Here is a 21,282-nt window from a genome sequence, read left to right on the forward strand (position 1 = left end):
CTGAATATTCAGTTTGTGTGTCACACTCTGCTTGCATCTCACTCTCAGCCTCCTCACTCTCAGGCTGCGCTCTCGACTTCTTCTTCTTTCAGTTCTCTCAAACACCATCATCGGACTGTCTCAATGTCTGCCTCATTGTTATTCGTCTTTAAGGTTCAGAAATAGGACAAAATGTCCTTTTGTCTCTTCATTTTGAACGCGAAACAGAAAGGCTTGACTTTTCAGCAACCCAGTTTATGAATACCGTTTAATGGCTTGCTTCGTTTAGTGTTGTGGTGGTCTGGATCTAACACCATTTGAGACTCATATAATGATTTCCTTGAAATCCATGATTGTTTTGGCTTTGTTTACTGACCGTGCATTTCCATCGTCTGTCGCGCTGGAGTCACAACCTGGTGCGTGGCCAGTACTGTGTTTACACGCAGCGCTTGGCAGAACAGCAACAGTGCTTTTATATCTACATAACTCTCAGGCAAAGACGAGGGAGCAGATGGTTGCATCAAGGTGCACGCTGGGCTTTATCACCGATACTTTCCAGAATAACAAGCGCTTCAAGCCCACCATCTAAAGATTTGTTGTGACACATTGTCAACCACGGGGTACACAAGGTGGGGAATTGATTCTGTCCTACAATGCAGCTCGTCATGTAGTACAAAATAAGGTGATGTTGCAGAGCAACACACCATGCTTCGGAATTAGACGAGATGAGTGACAGCATTGTGGCAAGTGGCATCTCATTTATGCACGCCGCAGGTGTAATGTTCAATCAGGAGTAAATAATAAGACCAGGGGAGGTGCCACTCTGGATGGATGGATGGATGGATGGATGGATGGATGGATGGACGGATGCATGGATGGTGTTGGCACTGCATTAAAATCAGACTTACCAATGCCTGAAAAATAAGCAGTTAGATTGTAACTGGGAAGCTAAGTTATAAAGTGCATTCAAATTTAGGCATTACATTTATGTAAAATTGGAATGTTCATGCAAGTGACCCCTGGACGTGTTTTTGGATCATCCCACGCTATTAAAATCACAAAGCAACATGAGTCACAAGTCGAAATTTCAGGCAGCAAAAACAGCCTTATGGCAGCTTCGGAGAGAAGAGCTGCAACCTTGGTAACTTACAAATGAGATGTGCTGCTGTTTTGCTGGTCAGCAACACTGTCAAAATTTTCTTGCGGTGGATGATCTCTGTTGGCATACATACCGCAAGGTGTACCGTGCTATTAATATTTATATTCAGGATTTCTTTTGTGTTGTTTAATACAAGTTAGGTAAGCTCCGAGAGCTGAAATGTTTTCGCTTCAGTGCCACTGAGCAGCTTGAAAAAAAAAGGAGTTGGCTGATTCATGAGAATTAGTTATTAGTCAGAGGCACGAAAAAAAAAAGGAATAATATACCCCCCCCCCCCCCCCCCCCCACACACACACACACACATGCACATTTCTGCTGGCTTCTTACTGAAAATCAGCACCAACAAGTTCCCTGACCTTTCTGTCAGGAACGTAGGCGAAGGAACGAGAAAGGCAACTTGTTCTTGTCACAGACATGAACAGACGATCCACTTCCAACATTCGTACATTTAAAAGTCCTCATAAAATGTCACTCGAGAACTCTGAACGATCAAGGCCTGCATTTCCATGACAACACTATTGTTAAAAGTGTGAAGTAGCTCCTGACAAGTTTGTGTCGCACAGCCACTCTATAAAGATCAATACTGTAATTCATTTTGTCAATGTGACATTTGCGAGGTACATTGAGTTTTTTCCTACAAGCGCAATTGAATCCATCCATCCATCCATCCATCCATCCATCCATCCATCCATCCATCCATCCATCCATCCATCCATCCATCCATCCATCCATCCATCCATCCATCCATCCATCCATCCATCCATCCATCCATCCATCCATCCATCGTTATTTCAATAAGCAGAGGTCACCTTCTCTCGAGATGAAACGTACATTGAAGCAATAAAATTGCGTTTCTCTCCATCTTTGTCACTCACCTGGTACCACTTGTATTATTACAAAGCCCTTTTTGCCTGTCTTTGTGTCTTTTGTGTTTATTTTTTGAATGTGCATATCTGATTTCCTCCCCTTAATTATGCTGGCAGTTTACACGACTCTTGTTAAGCCGTAGGAGACGGGGAGCAGATGGTGATAGGAAGGTGCATGTTGGACGTGAGCATTTTCAGGCCTCCTGGCATGGAAACATAAAAGCTTTCTGTTCTTTGGCTCATGATAAAGAACATGCAAATAGAATTTCTGCATATTCAGGTAAAAATGAAAAAAAAAAAAAAGACTCCGAGGCTCTGAGGGCAAACTCTTCAAGCTGTTACAAACATTGCAGGCACGTTTTGAGAAATGCAAATTTGATTTTGCAACATAGTATTAGTGCCATGTTGGTTCACTCGGGGGCCCTTCCAGATTTTTAAATCTACAACCCCTGGCAAAAAATTTAAAACGGTTCATAAAATGGATGTTTGGATGGATGGATGGATAAACAGCGGTGGAATGAATAGCCACGGGGAATTTGACACCACATGCCATTTTGTCGTTCTTCCGAATATTTAGCTCAGCCCACAACTTTCGCTTTTGTTTATTTGTTGCATCACATCTTCCATTAATCATTGGCGCATACCACATAACTTTAGTTAAACACAAAGTTAGACACGCAGTTAATCAAGGCAACAGCTGGAGCCAGTGACACACATTTGTCGCTCCCTGTGGCACATGATGAAGACTCTCGCAGGAAATCAAGCACCGGGCTGTGGGATATTTTGTATGCCTTTTTTATTGAGCTGCTGCCTCATATCCACACTGGAGACTCTGCCATTGTGTGGTAATTGTCATTAAAATGACTTTCCCTCCAGCCCTTGTCAACACTTTATGGCATTGTGAAGGAAGTGACTAAACCACAGGTGTCAAACTCAAGGCCCGGGGGCTAGATCCAGCCCGCCACATCATTTTATGTGGCCCGCAAAAGCAAATCATGTCAACTCAATGTTTGTTGTTAAAATACCATGATTGTAAATTGTCTTCCCTTTTAATAACTGTGAGATATTGCAACTATTTTTGGTTACAATCCCACTTTCAAAATACATATATATATTTTTTACTGGATTATGTTGTGTGTATGTGATAATACGAGGGCCCATCCATTTCTGTTTGAGTCACGGAGGAAACCATAACTGTGATGTGGCCCGCAACAAAATTAAGTTTGATCCCCCTGGTCCAAACTAACACATCCTGCTGTGTCCTGCTCTTCTGAGGCTAAGTAACGAGCAGCCCAAAACTTCCAAACGTCACTCTTTGCTTTGACATGTTATGAGAGCGCGCTCTCACTGTACTGAGCTCCCCACATTTCATTCAGATTCAAATGATATGCTATTTTTTTTCTCCCCAATGAACACGGAATGATCTTATCAGTTTTATCCATGCTGGAGATAAATGGGTTACAGTTGAGGGATCATGTGTGCACAGAGTTTGATTTTTATGTGCTTTAAAGGACAGAGAACAGTAACTCGTAAACTAAATGAGGGGGGGGGCTGAGCAAGTTTTTTTCCCGACTGGCAAATTTGCCTCTAACAAGACATTTACAGTCGAAATATGAACGCTGCAGTGCACACAGCTAACGAGCTAAGATTTTCCCTTCAGCTATGTCGTAAAATGGAAGGAACAGCTCAGCAAGGTGTGTCTTCTGCAAATGACCAGACAGGAACGCACAAATTAGATCACTGTGGCTAAGGTAAGAGCGCAATAGATAAATTTGCATGTGAGCCAGCAGTGTAAAGATATGAACCTCAACCAACTTAAGCATCTGTCTATGAAATCATCAGGGGACCAAATCCAAGCCAGTCCACTAATAATTCATGGCGGGAAGAGGGAATATGGGGACAGAGTAACTTTTATTTTAGTTTTTAAAGGCTGGCAACTTAACTCAGTCACACACTTTTTTATTAAAAGTCAGTTTCTCAGTCTGCTGAACTGCAATGCTGGCTTTGCAATTCCAAAAGCAAAAGCAGGGCTTAATAAATTTAGCACCTATTGTATGTTTTATAGCACAAATAATATTAGTGTACTAATCGATGTCAGTGCAACCATGACCAGTTATAAAATGATAAAATTCAATTACTGTCATCCATTGATTTTGTAGTTTTATTTGAATAAAAAAAGACTCAAATAGTAATTCACAAAATTTCATTCTAGATCTAGATTTATTATTCAAATTATAGAATTTCCTGAACATTTTAAACAACAACAATCATTACTCTCTTGCCTGTGAGAGTAGGTGAGGATGCTCTGGGAGTTTCTGCTCTAGAATAAATTAGACCTGAACGATTCACGCTGTACCTGACCGCTAAAGCTCAGGGGTGATGAAATTGCCTGGAGGCGGAGGCTTCGCCGGGGGGGCCGCAACCAGCTATTACCCCCCCAACTCCTCCCTTGCAGCTCAAGGCTTTTTCGGCGGTTGTTGACAAGGCTCTCTACAGCGCTCAGCAGGTATAGCCTGCTGTTGGCGGCCAAAGGTGCCCCCAGAGAGGCCGAGCCAACATCCTTTCAGCGGGCCAGCTGTAATTTCAGCGGCAGTCGTATCAGAGCCTGGCAGACAGTCTGGGCTCTGCTAATCTCATGAAGAGTTAAACAATGCGCTGGACCTTCCAAGTCCCCCAGTGTTGGAGGGAGACGAGTGGGATCTGGCTTCATTTGAAAGTGAAGTGTGTCTAGTGAGAACCAACTTTGAAATGTGAGCACAGCACAATTTCCCTCTCATCATGAGTGAACATTTCTGCCCAAGATAGTATTCATCATTCTGACAAGCTTTCAACGTGCTTACTCACAAAGAAAGACTATAACATTCAGAAGCACTTTATTTCAAGTCTTCATTAAATCAAACATTCATCTCAAAACAAAAACAAAACAAAACAAAAAACAAGAATCCAGTCCAGGGAAAGCTCATTATAAATATAAAGTGAATTCGTATTAGTTTGAAACCCTCTTTGATTTTAAATCCTACTTTGAAAACCTAACCCTGGTTTCAAAACCTTAACCCCAGTTTTAAACTCTACTACAAGACCTAAACCTTAGTTTAAAACCCTACTATGAAACTCTAACCCTAGTTTGAAAAGCTGACTTTAATTTGAAACCATACTATGACACTCATCCAACAACCCTAACACATAACCAAACTAATTAAATGGACCATTAGGGATTTTCAAATGATCCAAACAATACATCTACTCCTCTACCTCAACATTGGGAGAATGCCTGCTTCAAGTACAATGCCATTAGATAAAGACTATACCAGTGGTGTCAATCTGGCCCGCGTGACAAATTTGGCCCACATTGTAATTATATTTGGCCTGCACAGACAAATTGTGTATCGACTTTATGTCAATACTAAAGTTGCAAACTGTCTTCATTTTTTTCTCTTTTTTTTTTTTAAAAAAGAGCCGTTTCTAGCAATTTTTATTACCATTCATCTTTTATTACAATTTTCTTTTCAGTTCTTACTAGTCTAATTTCAAAACTAGTTATTCATCAGTTCCTTGTGTAGCCTATATTGTGTATAATATGAGACGACAGTCATAATGACCTTCTGAATGTGAAAGCTTTGCCTCCCACGTTTGACACAGTTCATCATGAAGCTCTCATTGACAAAACCGGAAATAGCCAGCCATTAGTGTGTTCTGCATGAGTGGATGACACAACTCTTCAACAAAAATCTGCAGCGGTTGTGCCCACACACATGCTGGTGAGCTGTTTAATTTGTTCTCCGTCTGAATGCAGTTTCTTTACATCAGTGCATCAAATTTAGGCTAACTCTTAAAAAAAAAAAAAAAAAAAAAAAAAAAAAGATATCTCTGGTGGGGTTACATTTATCTTACATAACTTAGTGATTGTTGACCGGGTTGGACATGTTAATCATTTGAAATTATATTATTGTTTGGTTAGAAAATATAATATGTCTTCAAAAGACTGAGCTCTTATTTCAAGAGAGAACAAATTTCTACAGGGTCAATGAGGCTCACACAAAATGCCTCTCAGAAATGGACACAATCAAGTGCTTTAAATTAGTCCAGCTCCCTGAGGACTACCCGGCTGACTTTCATTCTTCATTAATATTCCACATGTCAAGTAGTTCCACAAATACCAGGATGCATAAATGACGAATTCAGAAGACTCAACCACAACGCGGATCAGAACTCACTTGAGCATACGATCCACTTTTCCCACATGGCGTACGGATGCTACGATATAGTAAACATCAACAACAAATAGAGGAGGGGTGAGGGATGTCGGGGGACTATTTGAAGAGATCGTAAACTGCCACAATGTTACATAAAAAGAAAGTAGGCCAGGATCAGATGAGTTACATGTGGGAGTCTCTCCTCAGAGCACCCATGTAGAAATAGAAAGAAGATTGCACCAGCAAAATTATGGATTCATGTTTTTCTTGGTTATCTTGATGTGCGGAATGGACTATATTAAGTAAACGCGCACGTCACCAAGATTCACACTCGCTTAAGTGTGAGTAAAATAAGAAAGAGGTCCAAGCTCATATTTTATTTGAGTCCACGAAGGCGCAAAGTTACTCCACACAGGACTAGGCCACTCACTATTGCATACTCTTTGGATCAAGTTCTGATTATTTAATTGATTAATCGGTAATCTGATAAAATTTTATTTTGCATGAAAGTGTATTACAAAACAATTGTACTCTTTATTTTTCATTGTTTAGTGATAAAAAACAGTACATAATTAAACAATATCAAACAAGAGCTTTTAAACTAAGAAGTTATTGTCTTCCATTGTAAAAGCAGACACTTGCAAAAGTCTTGTTATGATTAAACACAAAAGATTATCTTTTTGTTTTCATGAATTAACACAACATTTAATGAACAATTGCTGTTGAAAGGACGTTAGAGGATTTGCACCATTATAGGAAAAATAAAAATTGCCTCTAAAACAATTACTCGATTATTAAAATATTTGTTGATTAATTCGATAATCAATTACTTGTCATTAATTTTGAGAGCTCTACACAGGACCATTACTTTGTATTTTGATTTGTATTCTATGTGGTTTACCACCCACAATGATTTTATTTGTTAAATTGTAAAACACATAACATAGGCTTTGAAAAAGTTTGTCTCAACCCTTTAGGCTCCGTTTGGCTCACTGAACCATTTTGTGATAGACTGGGAGTAATTTAAACAATCCGAATTTTTGAATTCTTGCTCACCTTTTTTGAATCACCGAAACAGCACATAACGCTAACAAAAACAAAACGTGAATCAATAATGAATATAAACACTGATTTTATGGACTTGAGTTACTCTGAATCACTTAAGTGATCCATTTCACTTGAGTCTCTGTTGTTGGCCACCTGCCATTGTAGTCTGTTCTCTGTGTGTTCTCCTGCTGTCAGTAAGAGAAGAAAATTGCAAACTATTTCTCTTGCACACCTTGCACGCTAATGTCTCACTTGGGCTCCCTTGCTCATGATTCCTCATTTTCCAGCTGCTGCGTTTTAATAAGAAGCCCACCCAGTGAAACTGGACAATCGGTCGATTAACGGCCTGACTGGTGGTCTATTTAGACTTGAAGTACCTTTTTATGATCCTCCTTGTGTATCTGCCGCCTCCCACCTAATTGGTTTAAATTTAAAATATGCATGCGCCATCACATTCGTGCTTCTTCGGAAGTTGACACGAGAGCGAAAAACAAGTAAATAATACAAAAATACTGCAAGACAGTGCAACTTTTGAAAATGTTCCTGAGTTTAACAGATGTTGAAAGCTCAGAATAGGAAGATTGCTTTACAGTCTAAAAAAAAAATATTTTTATATAATACATTGAGAAAGCTTTGCAGAAAACACCACGCTCAAGTGACTTTTTGAAGCATCTTCAATCTGTCATATTGCAAATGTTCGACTGTCACATGAAAGGAAAAGATTGCAGCGATGGTCTGTTTTGATACAAAAGACAAAATGAAAAAAAAAAACGCTAAAAGAAAATTGGTGTCATGAGTTATCAAAGGGAACTGCGGTCTATTTTATTAAAGATTAGATTTTCTTCCACGCTGCATCCATCCTCAGTCTGTTTCAGCACATTTCTACTATAAAGCAGATTAAGGGAGCAGCAATGCTTTTGAGAACATCCACCAAGGGACTTCAGAGGCTGAAGCAGCAATATTGCAACTACCTTTGTAAACCCGCACAAGAAGCAATTAAAGAGAGCTACTGCAACTCTGGCCCGTCACTGTTCTTTCAAATTAAAAGGACACGGAGCAGAAGGATGCGGCCGGTGGCTTGCGGCCGCTCGCTGGGATTTGCTCTCAGACATGTGAGGCTTCTCAGCAATAACTCACGAAAACACGATGCATATGAGGAAACGTGGCTGAGTAAACACAGCGACCACCCTGCTACCACAGATACGATGAAAGGATGTGATGAATTCATAGATGCCCCCGAGGAGAAGCATGGTTTTCTATTTAATTATGTTATTAGGGCAGCTTACAGTAAAGGCTTTGCATTAATTATCTTGGCCATGAGCCTATCATAAATGCTATGCCCAGGTTACATTCCGGAAACATACGGAACCAGTGATCCCAGCAGTGACAGTTTCTAGTATGTGCAATAGTTGAATATGAAACTCAGAATATGAAGTATGAAATGGTTTTAAATCATTGGGTGTTTGTATGGGAAGACACCAGCGGGTTTTCAAGGGCAGGGCGCCGAGCACTGACACTGATCAATAGTACTGGTAAAGAGAAAAAAATGTTTTTGGCTTCGGGAAACAAATAAATTACTTGTTTTTTGTTTTTTTTAGATAAATGGGCAGAAAACAAGTTAGTAATAGCGAGGCCTTGCAGTCTAAAAATAGCATTTGTACGGTCGCTATTGAGTCCACCTAGTGGACTGGAGGGAAATTGTGGACATTATATTTCATCATATTAATCATATTTAATTAAAAATTTGATTTTGTTGCAAATCTACTTTAAATGTTCATGTGGAATGTGTTAGCGACGACGTTGTCATTCTGGCTTATGCATTTCTTTCCGTTAGATTGGCCCCAATTAAATCCGCCAAGCAAGGGCTAGCTAGCTAAATCTGCTAAGGAAAAGCTTGTTACTTATAATGTCAGTCTGCCATCAAGATAACAACTGTTCTGAGTGTAATACAGTATTCGGAACTATCAACAATGGAATTCACAATTGCCATCGTTATGGCACTGCCTTACTATTTCAAAATACAAGCTTCAAGCTAATAGCAAGAACCGGACATTGTTGTTGTAGAGATGAGAAGACTGTCGGTGGCAAAGTGATTTGTAAGCAGCTTCTGGAAGACTTGAGGGCTGTTATGATGTGTTATGATGCAATAGCAGAAAGTGAAATTCATTAGCAACCTTTCTTTTTGCAATTTTGTAGACCCGCTAAGGTCAAACAGAGGCCACAGTTGGATGGGGAAGAAAATAGATATCATCCAATGGCTGAGAATTACTCTGAATATGTCTGGCTAATGTGTTTACTTTCTCTTTAGTTATACAATTTATTACTATTATAACTGAGGTCTTAAGTACAAGGTTTCTATGTTTGGTAAATTTTTGTTAGGCTGAGCCAGTGGTCTTCACTAATGAAGTAATTAGCCCTGTCGTGAAGCCAGAAGCAGTTTGGACTGCTGCTACTTAATTAACTAACAGGCTCTTACATTATTCATTATACATTTGATCGTTTGTTACTTATATAACTACGTGTCCATTAATTTCTATTTTTTTTTACGTGATTTCAGTCATGAGGCTCATCATACAAATCTGCATACATTCTGAACTCCGACGCAAATTCACTTGCATCTCGTGCGCACACTCAAGTACACAAACAAAGTGCAAATTTATGAGTGACACATTTGAATCAGAACGTCAGAAGCTGCAGTAACAAGGGCACGTGTTTGTCTCGGGAGGCCTAAAGGCTCAGCACTTTTGTGGAGAAGCCAAATGCTAATGAATAATATATACGTAGTACAATCTTGGCAGTGAACGTGCATATGGCCAGAAAGTCACTTCATTATTTAACCATCAAACATAATCAAGTAGCTGTGATATATTTGCAAACAAAGTCATGCATAATATCGGTCAGTTGTGTAAATGAGATGAACCGCGATGAAAGCATCTCAACCTTAGATTCGAAACTCGTTCATTGTAAACTATTCTATAAAGCGAGCCGCGATGAAGAAAATATATTTTTTGAAGTCACCATAGCAATCCGAGCTTTCCCCACTTAGTTCTCATGCAGCTCATGTTCGGCAACATCTGTCATATTTGAGGTTAAAACATGGGGAGTAAAAAGGACAGAGGCGTGATTGTCATGCAAAGTCAAAACCAAGCCGATCAAAAGTGAATATCAGCACATCCCCCCCCCCCCAAAAAAAAACATACACGCAGATCTCACAGATGTTTCGCAATGAGGCATGAAATTTTAAAATGAAAAAAGTCTGTGAAGGACATTTATTTTAACCAAAATAGCTTTCTCTGTTTTTGTAATCAGCAGCTCATATGCAAGACAGCGTATTTCACCTGACACTTTAGACAAGCTTGTTTGAGTAGATTAGCTTTGCCAAAATCCATTGAAGATTACAAATTAAAATTCTCTCTAAGTGGGTGAACATCAAAAAGTGAACATCATGACGCATTTCTTGCACATCTCCCGTTCAGGTTTGGAATTAAGTGCCGTAAGGGCTTACTTTTTGAGTGGCAGAATCCATTTGACATAAAATAACTCATTAGTCCACATTGCCCTCTCTTTGCCTTTGCATCACACAATTCCAACTTGTTATACAGTTGTCAGAATAATTAATATGTACTTTGTCAGAATAGCATTTTGCCCTACTTTGCAAAGTGTTAGTACATATGTTTAATCGGCTTTTGTAAGACAAAGAAAAGTTTCACTCTCTAGCAGAACATCGAACTGCACTGTATTATTTAGTGCGAAATAATACACAAAGTTGTATTTCATCAACATGGAGCGTTTTATTTTCGCAAGATTTATTTGCCACTTTGATGGCATATACTAAGCATGGGGACAATAGCATAAAACACAGGGCGCATAATGACGTCGTTGGAAAGGGCAGCTTGGCAAAATGCTGATGGAATGTAAATGACGGAACATTCGGGATTGCAATGGGTTCGATGCCGTCTACAAAGTTACTGCAAATATTTTGTTCTTGTCTATGTTACGAGCCAGTATGTAGATTAGGCCAACGCTGGAGATTTACTCGGGGTGTACAATCAAAGTATTCTCATCCTGTAACAACAACAAACGTCAAAATCAGTATTCTTCTGGTGTAAATGAATTTCATCATAACCAAAAACTGCAAATGATTGTTGTACAATCGGTCTGCTTAAACTTTAACCCTTAAATAATCATTCCAGGAAAGCATGTTTAGAAACTCTTGACAGCTGTTCTGGACCCTGGGGGTCCACTTTAAAAATTAATGCATCATGGCAGATTTTTAATCCAAATCAAATTATTCTCCATTTTATCTTTTTTATTTCAACTTCAGATGCAACAAATTACTTTATAATCACAAAATAATGATCCATAGTCTTTTTGATTCATGATTCATAGTCTTCAGCGGGCCACTTATGATTGATTTCATGACACAATGCTTCGGGCCAGTTTAAATTTAGGAATTTGGTCCATATATAAGGCGCACCGGACTATAAGGCGCACGCTCGGCTTTTGAGAAAATTTTAGGTTTTTAGGTGCGCCTTATAGTCCGGAAAATACGGTATACAGTATGTCTCTTCCTTTGTCAGAGGTATTGTAGGGGTATTACAGGAAGTAAAATAGTGTAGAGGCGAACATTTTACTCCTTGACTTGTTGAGACAAAATCCATCCACCTTCTAAAAGTGCGCTGCCGGCGTCTTATCAGCAATAGCTTGTCCACAGAACAAAGCAATGACTCCCCTTTGATGGCGGCCCTACGGAGAGGAAACATGATTAAAGTGTTCTACTTTCTGTCAATTCTCTCAGGGGAAACTTGATAAATCTACCGAGAGAGTCAGAACAAGGAGGGGATGGGAGCATTTTCTCAAAATGCATTTTGACATTACTCTCTGTTACGTATTAAAACAGCAGAGCAAAGGTGACGTCACTTGAATACTTGACATCTTAAGAACAAATGAATATCTCTTCGCTATCTGTTATGGAAATTGACTAACTGTTATTTGCAATTATCGTTGGCGACCTACATCTCATTACTCATCTCTCACCTTGTTCTCCTGCCTAAAACCATTTCCAGCTGTCTTATGCTATTAAGTTTCATCATGGTCCTGCCAGAGTCTATCTAATTGTTTACCACTTTCATCCAAGTCAACTGTCAACACCACAAAGCAACACGACTCTCTCCTCTCTGTGTTCTACCGATCAAACGACTCATCTGATTTTCATGCCATACACTTAGATGAGTGTGAATGATGGATAGAAAACACTTTCAGACGGAACTATACAACATTTTGTCCTGCGGTCAGATTAGACAATGCTCATGCTCAAACTTTGTTTTTTTACTCGGATGAATATTACATAGTAGTGAGTCTGGTTGCATGTAGCGAGGATGTGTTTCAGTAGCAGCTCCAGGCATCTACAGCACGGCATTAACTCCAGATGTGGTAGTTAGCGCTTGTTAATTTACAAAGCACTGTTTCACATGCAATACAACCCAGCTCGGCCTGAGCTTTGCAAATGTGCATGTTCAAAAGTTCAAAAGACAGCGGTCATCGCAATATAAATGTTAGCTGCTTAGTATGTTCTTCAATGTCTTTTCACTATTTAAAAATGTCATGAAATGATGGAACAACCTAGCTAGTTCTGGAAGTAAAATAAAATTGTGTGTGTATATGTGACCAACCTTCAAAATGACAGCTGAAATTTTTTTAGAGGTAGTGAAATGAACCTGCTAAGACTTGTCGGATTAATAATCAAAGCGGCTCCTCTCCATTAAGCAAAAATCCGTTGAGCAATGGACACAAAATTATATTTTAGAATAGAACTATCCCTTAATTGCTCAGTAGAGAGCTATATTTATATTTAGATGAATTCACAGCATTTTACTGTATCATCATTTGAGACTTCACTTTGAAGCTACTTTTTCACTCTGGTAATGTCTGTGTCCATTTAAATGGAAGCTAGGCCATGGTCATGGTCATCTGTTTCGTCTAAACAAGCAGACCTGCTGTCCTAGATTCAGGGAAAAAGGCCTCCTGGCTGAAGCCACGTTGACAAATTAAGATGAGGAATCACTAAGTGAATGAATGCACCTCCTCCGGGCCAGCAGGGAAAGAAAGAAGGTGGACAGAATAAATGGTGGAGGGGTAGGATGGGTATCTTGCGGAAAATTGAATGCCTCTTTGGTTTTGGAGGACAGAATAATAACCAAGTCACGTTTTCATCCCAGCGTTCGTCATTGCTCAGAGCATCAACACAAAGTTTTGGAGGACAGAATAAAAACCAAGTCACGTTTTCATGTCAGCGTTCGTCATTGCTCAGAGCATCGACGCAAAGTATCCCATCATTTATCTTTAACCATGGCTATTTTGATTGATCAGATTTTAATATCCGTTTGTGTGACACCCTGAGTAAAACTTTTCATGAGAAAAACAAAACAAAACAAAAAAACAGAAGATGAGAGTGCCCCAGCAGGTTTTCACCTCGGCTGCTTCTTACATTATGTGTGCTTAAGTGATCAAAAGCCTCCTAGCGGCTTTAAATAAGCTATACACATTTTTTTAATTACATCTATTTTATTTAGTTTGCAATAGCTCTTTAGTGTTTTGATTTCACAACAGATACATTTTTGGTTAGTGTGGGGAAAATAATATTGGCCATTTTCCATTTTTTTACACCCATAAAACTGAACTTTTTTTTTAATCCATTACTCGAGTAAGGATGTGGAATTTAGGCTACACGTCTCAGGTCTGTCTGAGCAATGTTGTTGATATGCAAATTAGACACATTTATCTTCCACAAGCAAAGAGTTGGCAATGGAGCAACTTAATCTTGTATTTTGATTTCAGTATTGTTAATTTGAATATAACTGTTCTCACAATTTGTACTACGTGAAAAGCTTTTAATGGAGCAGTTCCAATATGCATGTTGAGCACATAAAACTGAGCTCAAGTATGTCAGCGGATATCTCCTAACATTCTCCAGAGGGGGAAGCTCTCATGTTGAAACATAAGACCTCTGCTTAACCGGATCTGCAATATCTGAAAATGTTCGCTCAGTCAACCAGACAGGGGGCTGACACTCTCAGCGACAAAGAAAATGGGGACAGCTAATGCAACAAGAGAGGCCTCGAAAGCAGGTCATCTACTCATAAGTGAGACCTTATAGTTGGGAGGCAAAATTACTAAAATCACATTCTGAGGTTTTGACAGTTCTCATTTAAAGTATGGAATATTCTAGTTATAGTGCCCTTCACATCTATTTGCTGCACTGACAAAAGTCTCATTTTCATTTTAGAACAAAGTCGCTTGAAGTCTGCTACGATTATTTGACATCTGAACTTACGAGTTACATAACCGCTTGTGTGTTCCCCCTGTTCAACAGCCTTTTTAAAAAAAAAAAAACAGAGATGGCTTACGTGTGCCTCAATGTGGCATATTTAAAAAAGGTTTTTACTCATTTTTCAGCAGATCAGGTTTTTCAGATATTTAATTTTTTTCTTGTTTTCAGGTTTAACTTGTAAAAGCTTGCACAATATGCTTTTGATTTAAATATCAGGTAAAAAAAAAAGTTGGCCAATGCTTTTTATCGCCAAATATTTTCAGTATATTGTTATTTATCGTCAACTAAAAATTTGAGAAAATTATTTTCTCTGATTTAAAGACCAAAAAAATTATTATCTGTGAATCATGTCAACATTTACTGAAATTGTTGTAAACTTTAATCAACATTTAATTTAGTTCACCATTCCAAATGCTTTATTACGCACATCTTGGTGATGAAAAGTGTCATTCGTGTCACTCTGCACTTCATCTCTAGTGCCTCCTCCTCACCCGACACTGACGGCAGCGCTATATATGTCTGGCTCTTGCTCTCACTGTCAGTGATGCACATTCATCACAGTGAACAAGGTTGAAATGTTTTATGAGTTTTAATAAAAGATACAAATTGTTGGCTATCATTTAAACACAATTCATTGTCCACAAAGCAATGATAATTTAATTCCAAATGACACATTAAAATCAGCTATCATGCTAACACAAAATGAGACATGCCCTGGCTCAAAAGCAAGTGATCTGCGGTTGCCATGGCAATGACAAACATTTTTCTCATTATTACAAGCCAATGTATCATTCGAAATGAAAAGTTCTTATTTTGAGGTGGGTGAGATTTGTAGGCTCCTTGATATTGTTGGTTTAAATCTTTGTCAGCTGAGCCTCAATGTTTGATGGCCTCAAAGCCATTACACAAATTGCTAAGAGGGGAAGACAGATTGCATGCATATTTCATGAGGGCATTACAATTTTGGCAGCTATCAGTGATCGGGGTGAACATTCTGCTCTGGAAGGTAGCTTTTACAAAAAAATCCATGATTTACATCAAGTTCATCATTGATACACACATAAATTATATTTACTATATTTCCTTCTCAAGATCTGTTTCTTAAGAAACTTAAGTACCTATAATGAAATTAATTTTCTTTGAGATTCAACATTATGGGATAATAGGTATTTTATTTTAGTGTATCAAACATTAAAGTACAGTTCATTGTTGCACCGTTTCTTTGGTGTTACATACTTGCATTTTAAATCCATTCATTGAAGGAAATTTATAAAATTTGTATAAAATATAATATAGCTAATGCACAATTGCAGCACAGAAAATTGGCAGTCAAAATACATCACGCCACCACAACACAAAAAAAGGATATCAAGTAAGGAATACCGTAAAAACATGCTGGATAAAAGCCATATGCTTAATTGTTAATATGATTTCGTTTCAGTGTTGGTTTTACAAGCGTAGAAAAATGTCATTGCACAACATTGTCATATTGTTGCTGTGACACTATTACTTGTCACAGACACATGGTAAGTGATTTTAGCGCAGTTGCACATTTTCTTGCTCACAGCCATTCAAGTAGTTTCTCAGGAGTTTCTAACTCTGAACCACTGGCGGAGCTAGAGTGGGGGCTGTTGGGGCACTGTTCCCCCCCCAATAAAGTCAGTTTTGCTCTCCAAAATATATTATTATGCTGTTCCTTCAACATGATGCAAATTATGTTTTGACTCTATTATACCAAAAGACATTGTATTTAAGCAGTTGTGCTAATTCTTGGATTCTTGTTACACCTTGTGGAATAGCTAATCATTGTGTCATCTATCCACTTGCGGTACTTGGACACGTCAGTGTAGACTCCAGGAAATTGGGCATCAGCGCATGCGTTCCCCCAAGACACTAAACCATAGATGCGGCCGTCACATACCAGTGGGCCCCCAGAGTCCCCCTACATGAACAAAACAGACATATTGTCTGTATCAAACTTCAAAATATGGTTATCAAAGGACTCCATTGTCTCATTCCCACATGATACTGCTTTCTTATTGGTTAGAGAGCAGTAAGAAATCTGTATCAAACGCTGTTTTTTTTTTTTTTTTGTATATTCCTTATAAACTACTGTAGTCGCTCTTATGGTGTGGTTAGGCTTTTGAAATTCTTTTGAAATCATTTCTTACTGCAAAAATAATTTGTGATTCATTATAAAACGTGGAATTTTTTTTTGATTAGCTCTCTAGTTGGGTCCTCCTGTTGCTAGGCAGAGTTTGAAGGTATATGTATGTAAAATTCCTCTATTTGTCTTTGGTTAATTTTAACATCTGCATTCAAGATCACTGGCAGTACGATCTACACTCACCTGACAGGCATCTTTCCCGCCAATGCTATAGCCCGCACAGAGCATATTTTCTGTGATGTCTCCGTTGAAAGACTCACTGTTGTTGCATTTGTGGGAGGAGATGATGGGCAACCTGACCGTGCGCAGGGTGGAGGGTATCTGGCCCCCACGGGGATTGGTGTACCCCCACCCTGACACGCGGCACAGCCTGCCCTCTGCTATGGACGCACCCTGCCGGGGCAGCAGGGCGATGGAGACAAAGTTGTTCAGCTCAACTGGACCCCTCAACTGAAAGGAGAACTTGGGTCAGACCTTGTGTGTTCAGTTTTGCGGCGGGCTAACCTTTATGATCATGATGTCGTTGTTGTTTGTGGCACTGTTGTACTCCGGATGAGGCACCAAGAGCTTGGGCAGGATGACCTGCTCAGTGCCCTCATATATGATTAGAGAGTAATCTCCAGCCACTATCATCATTTTATTGACCCTGTGGAAATATAAAACACATAAAAAGTAGTATGATAGATGTTGCTACGATACTGGAACGTTCTTGCAAATGTGAGAAGCTAAACATTTTAATTTCATTCTTTTCATCGATGCCCAGTGAGCTTGCAACGTTCTGGTGTAATAGGTGAACTTTCTTTAAAATCCCAAAATGGTAAAATGTTCTGATTTCACTGAAAGTGGGAAAAAAAATCTATGTTAAAACACTCAGATACCAGACAATCTATTTATATTTTTTATCTGAAAACAGTGAAAACAGAATCAAATACATTTCTGAGTATATTGCATTTGTTAATAATTAATCATATCATTAATTTTGCATGATCTGTTCAACTGAGGATGTCGGCTGTTTAAGCCGAAGTAGCAAGCATTCTGAAATCATCAGGCAGAAACAAACCCCAAAGTGTCAAAAATGACAGGCCAGGTTTTTTTTTTTTTTTTAGCAAGGTACCTACGTTTAGTACATGATTCATTTTTCATTCTTATCAGCAGTCATACTTTTCCAGTTGAACCCCCGCAAAAATATGCACAGAAGTCTCACTCTGGGTAAGAGGCATAAAGTCAAGTTTATTAATAACATTAAAATAAAAACAAAAAGACTGAAAATTCGCTTACCCAATATCACAATGCGCCGCTGTGATTACCCAGTACTTATTTATTAAAGAACCCCCGCAGAAATGTCGCCGATCTGTAGTTTGTATGGACACGATGTATTTGATGGAGTATGGAACTGGTGCATATCCTCCCACGATGCGTCCCTGGATGGTGTCTTGACCTGTGACATGCACGCAAATTTAAAGATGAGACATTTAGCACGTAGATGGCCAGTTGTGTAGATTAATTCAATCTTTTGATTATCTGTCGCTGTTGTTTCATTAATTCCACTGCACCCCCACCCCTTGCCTTTAATCCACTTGAGGTATGAATCGTAGCCATTGCACCACAGGCTGTTTAAACAAAAAAAAAAAAAGTGGAGGTGATTGATACCAACTGTAATTTTATTTTGATTAGTGTTGGAGTTGCTGTCGGGTGTATCAATAGTCTCCAGTTTTCGTATTTAAATCAAATGAATCAGCGCTCGTCCGTAACCGTGGGTTGGAGATTATTACCGCTCTCCTTTTACATTGTGACATAATGGTCCGGCACAGATGCCGTGATGGCTTCAATTACTTTCATTGATGCTGCGCTGCACTTTCATTTGTCACTCTTAGTAGCCTCTTGGAATGTGGAGATCTGCTTTAAACACAGCTGAGGCGGTGCAGTTGCAGCTCTGATTGCTACATTGCAAGATGTTATGCTAGGGTCCAATACAGAACTCAAATATTTTCAGTATTGGCTATCAATTTATCCAGGTCTGAATTTTTACAGTATAAAACTATTCAATAACAAATCATGTTGTTGACTATTGTGCATTATAATTTAACCTCCTTTACATCATTCAGCCCACTTAGAGCAAAACATTTTGTTTGTAAAAAAATATTTTCAACCGAATTAAAATAAAGGTGCTTACTTACAGCTGGTAGTCAGGATGTCCAAAAGAATACAGAGCAAAATATACATCAGGTCCATAGTTGAATAGTAGGAGTGAGCTGTTGGCTCAGGGTGTTTTGTCTATGCGCACAACCTGTCCAAGGTTAATGTGCAAGCAACTCATCTCCATACTCGGGTTTCTTCTAGTTCTTATTTCAGTTTCCATGGTCACCCCTCGGTCCTTAACTTGTGTATAATTGAAGCTCGTACAGTATGGCTTACCTAACCGACTCATCATATGTACGTAACTGCATCGTTATGCAACGTGGGTCATTTGACAACACTTAGTTGAGATTGAAGATCTGCATAGGTGGTGATGCTGAGTAAGGTGCCAATGTCTCATCTTTGTGCTGTTCCCTTTTTCTTCAGCACTGCATCCTGTCCCGTGCAGATTGCTTGAGTTCAGTTATGGCTTTCTAAGCACCAAAACAGCACAATAAGGCCGGGTGTAACAGTCGAGCTGGAATTTATAACATTGGTCCTTTCGGGCAGAATTTATAGAAGTGGGACAATGTGTTCACGCAGATGTTGATCAGCTCAGCAGCAAGAAACTTGATAACAATCCTGGTGTGTTGCAGAAAACAGACAACGGCTCTCCAGGACCGAGTTTGGACACCTTTGACCGAGATTATGTCTCCCAGCTGGAGAGCTGGATGAAGTGGCTGGGCCTTGCGACCTGACCTCGAAATCTCGAGGTTGCTCCCGGTCAGTTTTTAAAAATACAGTTTGTTCAGAATAATCAATCACAGACTTGATATTTTGACTTGAGACAAGATCTCATTAGGTCGTCAATAAATGTAATATCTGTGTCAGATGACGCATTGATTCTGTAACTGCTAACTCAATGACGTCCCTCAGGGCATTTCGGACTCGGGAACTCGCTAATGTTTTTTTGGTATACAAACAACACAATAGACAGAGTGCTAAAAGAGGAAATCTATTGTGAAACTTGTAGCATCAGCGTTGAGCAGTTAAAAATAAAAACATTGCAGTCCAATTAAAAGTGGATTGCTGCTTGATTGGGTCTCATTGTTAGATGACAATATTCAGCAGAAAAGACTTAAAAGTCACATTTTTAAAGGATCATTCACCACTCCTGCTCTTTTTTCTGAAAAGCAAGCGATTGGGCTTGGCCTACATGCCTCCATAATGCTATAGCAGAAAACGAGCGCAGCTATACAATGCAAGCGCTGTAAACATCCAGTAGGTCAGATTCATTGTTAAAGCGAATAGTTTTTCCAAGGATTTGGTTACAATATAAGAGGCAGCCTTATTTGTTGGGACTGACTTGAAAGTGTTCGGGGCACAGGTGAGTAACATTTCTCATTACGCTGTCAAGACGTGATGTGACTTTTATGCCGTGACGGCGTTTTAGTAACTAATATTCGATGTAACAAACGGACTGCATGCCTCACAGTGTTTAATTAAAACTTGTACGTCGTAAGTCATGAGCATAAAACAAGGTCCTCTGAGTCTTAATGAAAAATCTTTCTTTTATCTTCACATAGCTGAGCAGTGCTGAGCTGAATGACGAATGAACTGCTTAATCAAGATTTCTGTTTTCACAGGTGAAAAGTAAAAATATGTTTCTGCTGGGAAAATCTGTGCTAATACTTTTGGCTTTTTGGGTAACAGGTATTTTTTTTTCTCTGCTCTAATTTTGCACAATATTCTCACATCAATCTTAACAAAAATATAAGAACTACTCTATGTTGACTATAAGCAGAGGTTTCAAGGTCGTTTCCAGTCGAGTCGAAGTATTCAACTTCCTTAATGCCTTATGTGCTTTATCTTACATTGTTTTGTCTTTAAAATGTCTGCCAGATTTTCTATAAGAACTGTTTATATAAATCAGTATACTGTAGCTGTTGGTAGGCAAAATGCAAGGAATATTTATGGCAGGTTTATGTAACCTTCAAAACAAAGCATTATTATCCTTGTGAAGTAATGCACAGAAATGTTTCCCTTTCTAACAAAAAAAAAAAAACCTAACTGAACCTCAACAATTAAAATATTTAAAGCAAAATTGGATTCCACACCTTTGAAGATAAATTACAGGAGCATACATTTTCCACATCAGTGGGCCACAAATCAATTTCGCACAGTGCTCATTCCAAGGACTGCACATGTATGCCTGACAGAGTCTTTTCCACGTGACCTGTAGAGACATTCACAGAAAGGATTATTGGTGGTTATGCGGTCCTGCCGTACTCCATCAAATTTCAAGCATCTCTTCAGTATCTAAGTTGGCTGAAGAAATGGAAACACTACTGTGGAGGAACGCTTGTCCATCCCCAATGGGTGGTGTCTGCTGCCCACTGCTGGAAGCCGTAAGTACTGCCAAAGAA

The 21,282-nt window shown here is 39.1% G+C and overlaps 2 protein-coding genes across 3 annotated transcripts in view; one reads left to right on the plus strand and one right to left on the minus strand.

The window, feature by feature from the left end:
* LOC125987734 (trypsin I-P1-like) overlaps positions 1–21,282 on the plus strand; it is a 28,699-nt gene that overhangs the window by 6,171 nt on the left and 1,246 nt on the right. Inside the window, exons 2-4 of one of the 2 annotated variants that reach the window (XM_049752135.2) lie at positions 19,513–19,639; positions 20,503–20,569; positions 21,099–21,264. In XM_049752135.2, coding sequence (XP_049608092.1) covers positions 20,518–20,569; positions 21,099–21,264 — 218 coding nt within the window. In that variant the 5' untranslated portion in view covers positions 19,513–19,639; positions 20,503–20,517. Of the gene's footprint in view, positions 1–19,512; positions 20,570–21,098; positions 21,265–21,282 lie in introns of both variants that reach the window. The other variant, XM_049752134.2, reaches the window with a different exon arrangement.
* On the minus strand, positions 15,875–18,973 carry zmp:0000001088 (trypsin-3). The gene is made up of 5 exons (XM_049754445.1): positions 18,919–18,973; positions 18,020–18,179; positions 17,246–17,387; positions 16,925–17,191; positions 15,875–16,516 (listed from the first exon to the last, which is right to left on the minus strand). The coding sequence occupies exons 1-5, from the start codon at positions 18,971–18,973 to the stop codon at positions 16,325–16,327; spliced, it is 816 nt and encodes a 271-aa protein (XP_049610402.1). The 3' UTR covers positions 15,875–16,324.

The sequence above is a fragment of the Syngnathus scovelli genome, chromosome 2 (genome assembly GCF_024217435.2).
Source record: "Syngnathus scovelli strain Florida chromosome 2, RoL_Ssco_1.2, whole genome shotgun sequence".
Lineage (NCBI taxonomy): Eukaryota > Metazoa > Chordata > Actinopteri > Syngnathiformes > Syngnathidae > Syngnathus > Syngnathus scovelli.

What these genes read in the sequence shown, in the direction of transcription:
- zmp:0000001088 (XM_049754445.1), bottom strand. Translation starts at nt 18,973, where the DNA reads ATGGACCTGATGTATATTTTGCTCTGTATTCTTTTGGACATCCTGACT. An exon ending in GCGGCGCATTGTGATATTGG is followed by an intron (nt 17,388 to 18,019) that starts GTAAGCGAATTT and finishes ATATTTCCACAG; the next exon opens with GGTCAATAAAATGATGATAG. An exon ending in GCGGGAAAGATGCCTGTCAG is followed by an intron (nt 16,517 to 16,924) that starts GTGAGTGTAGAT and finishes TTGTTCATGTAG; the next exon opens with GGGGACTCTGGGGGCCCACT.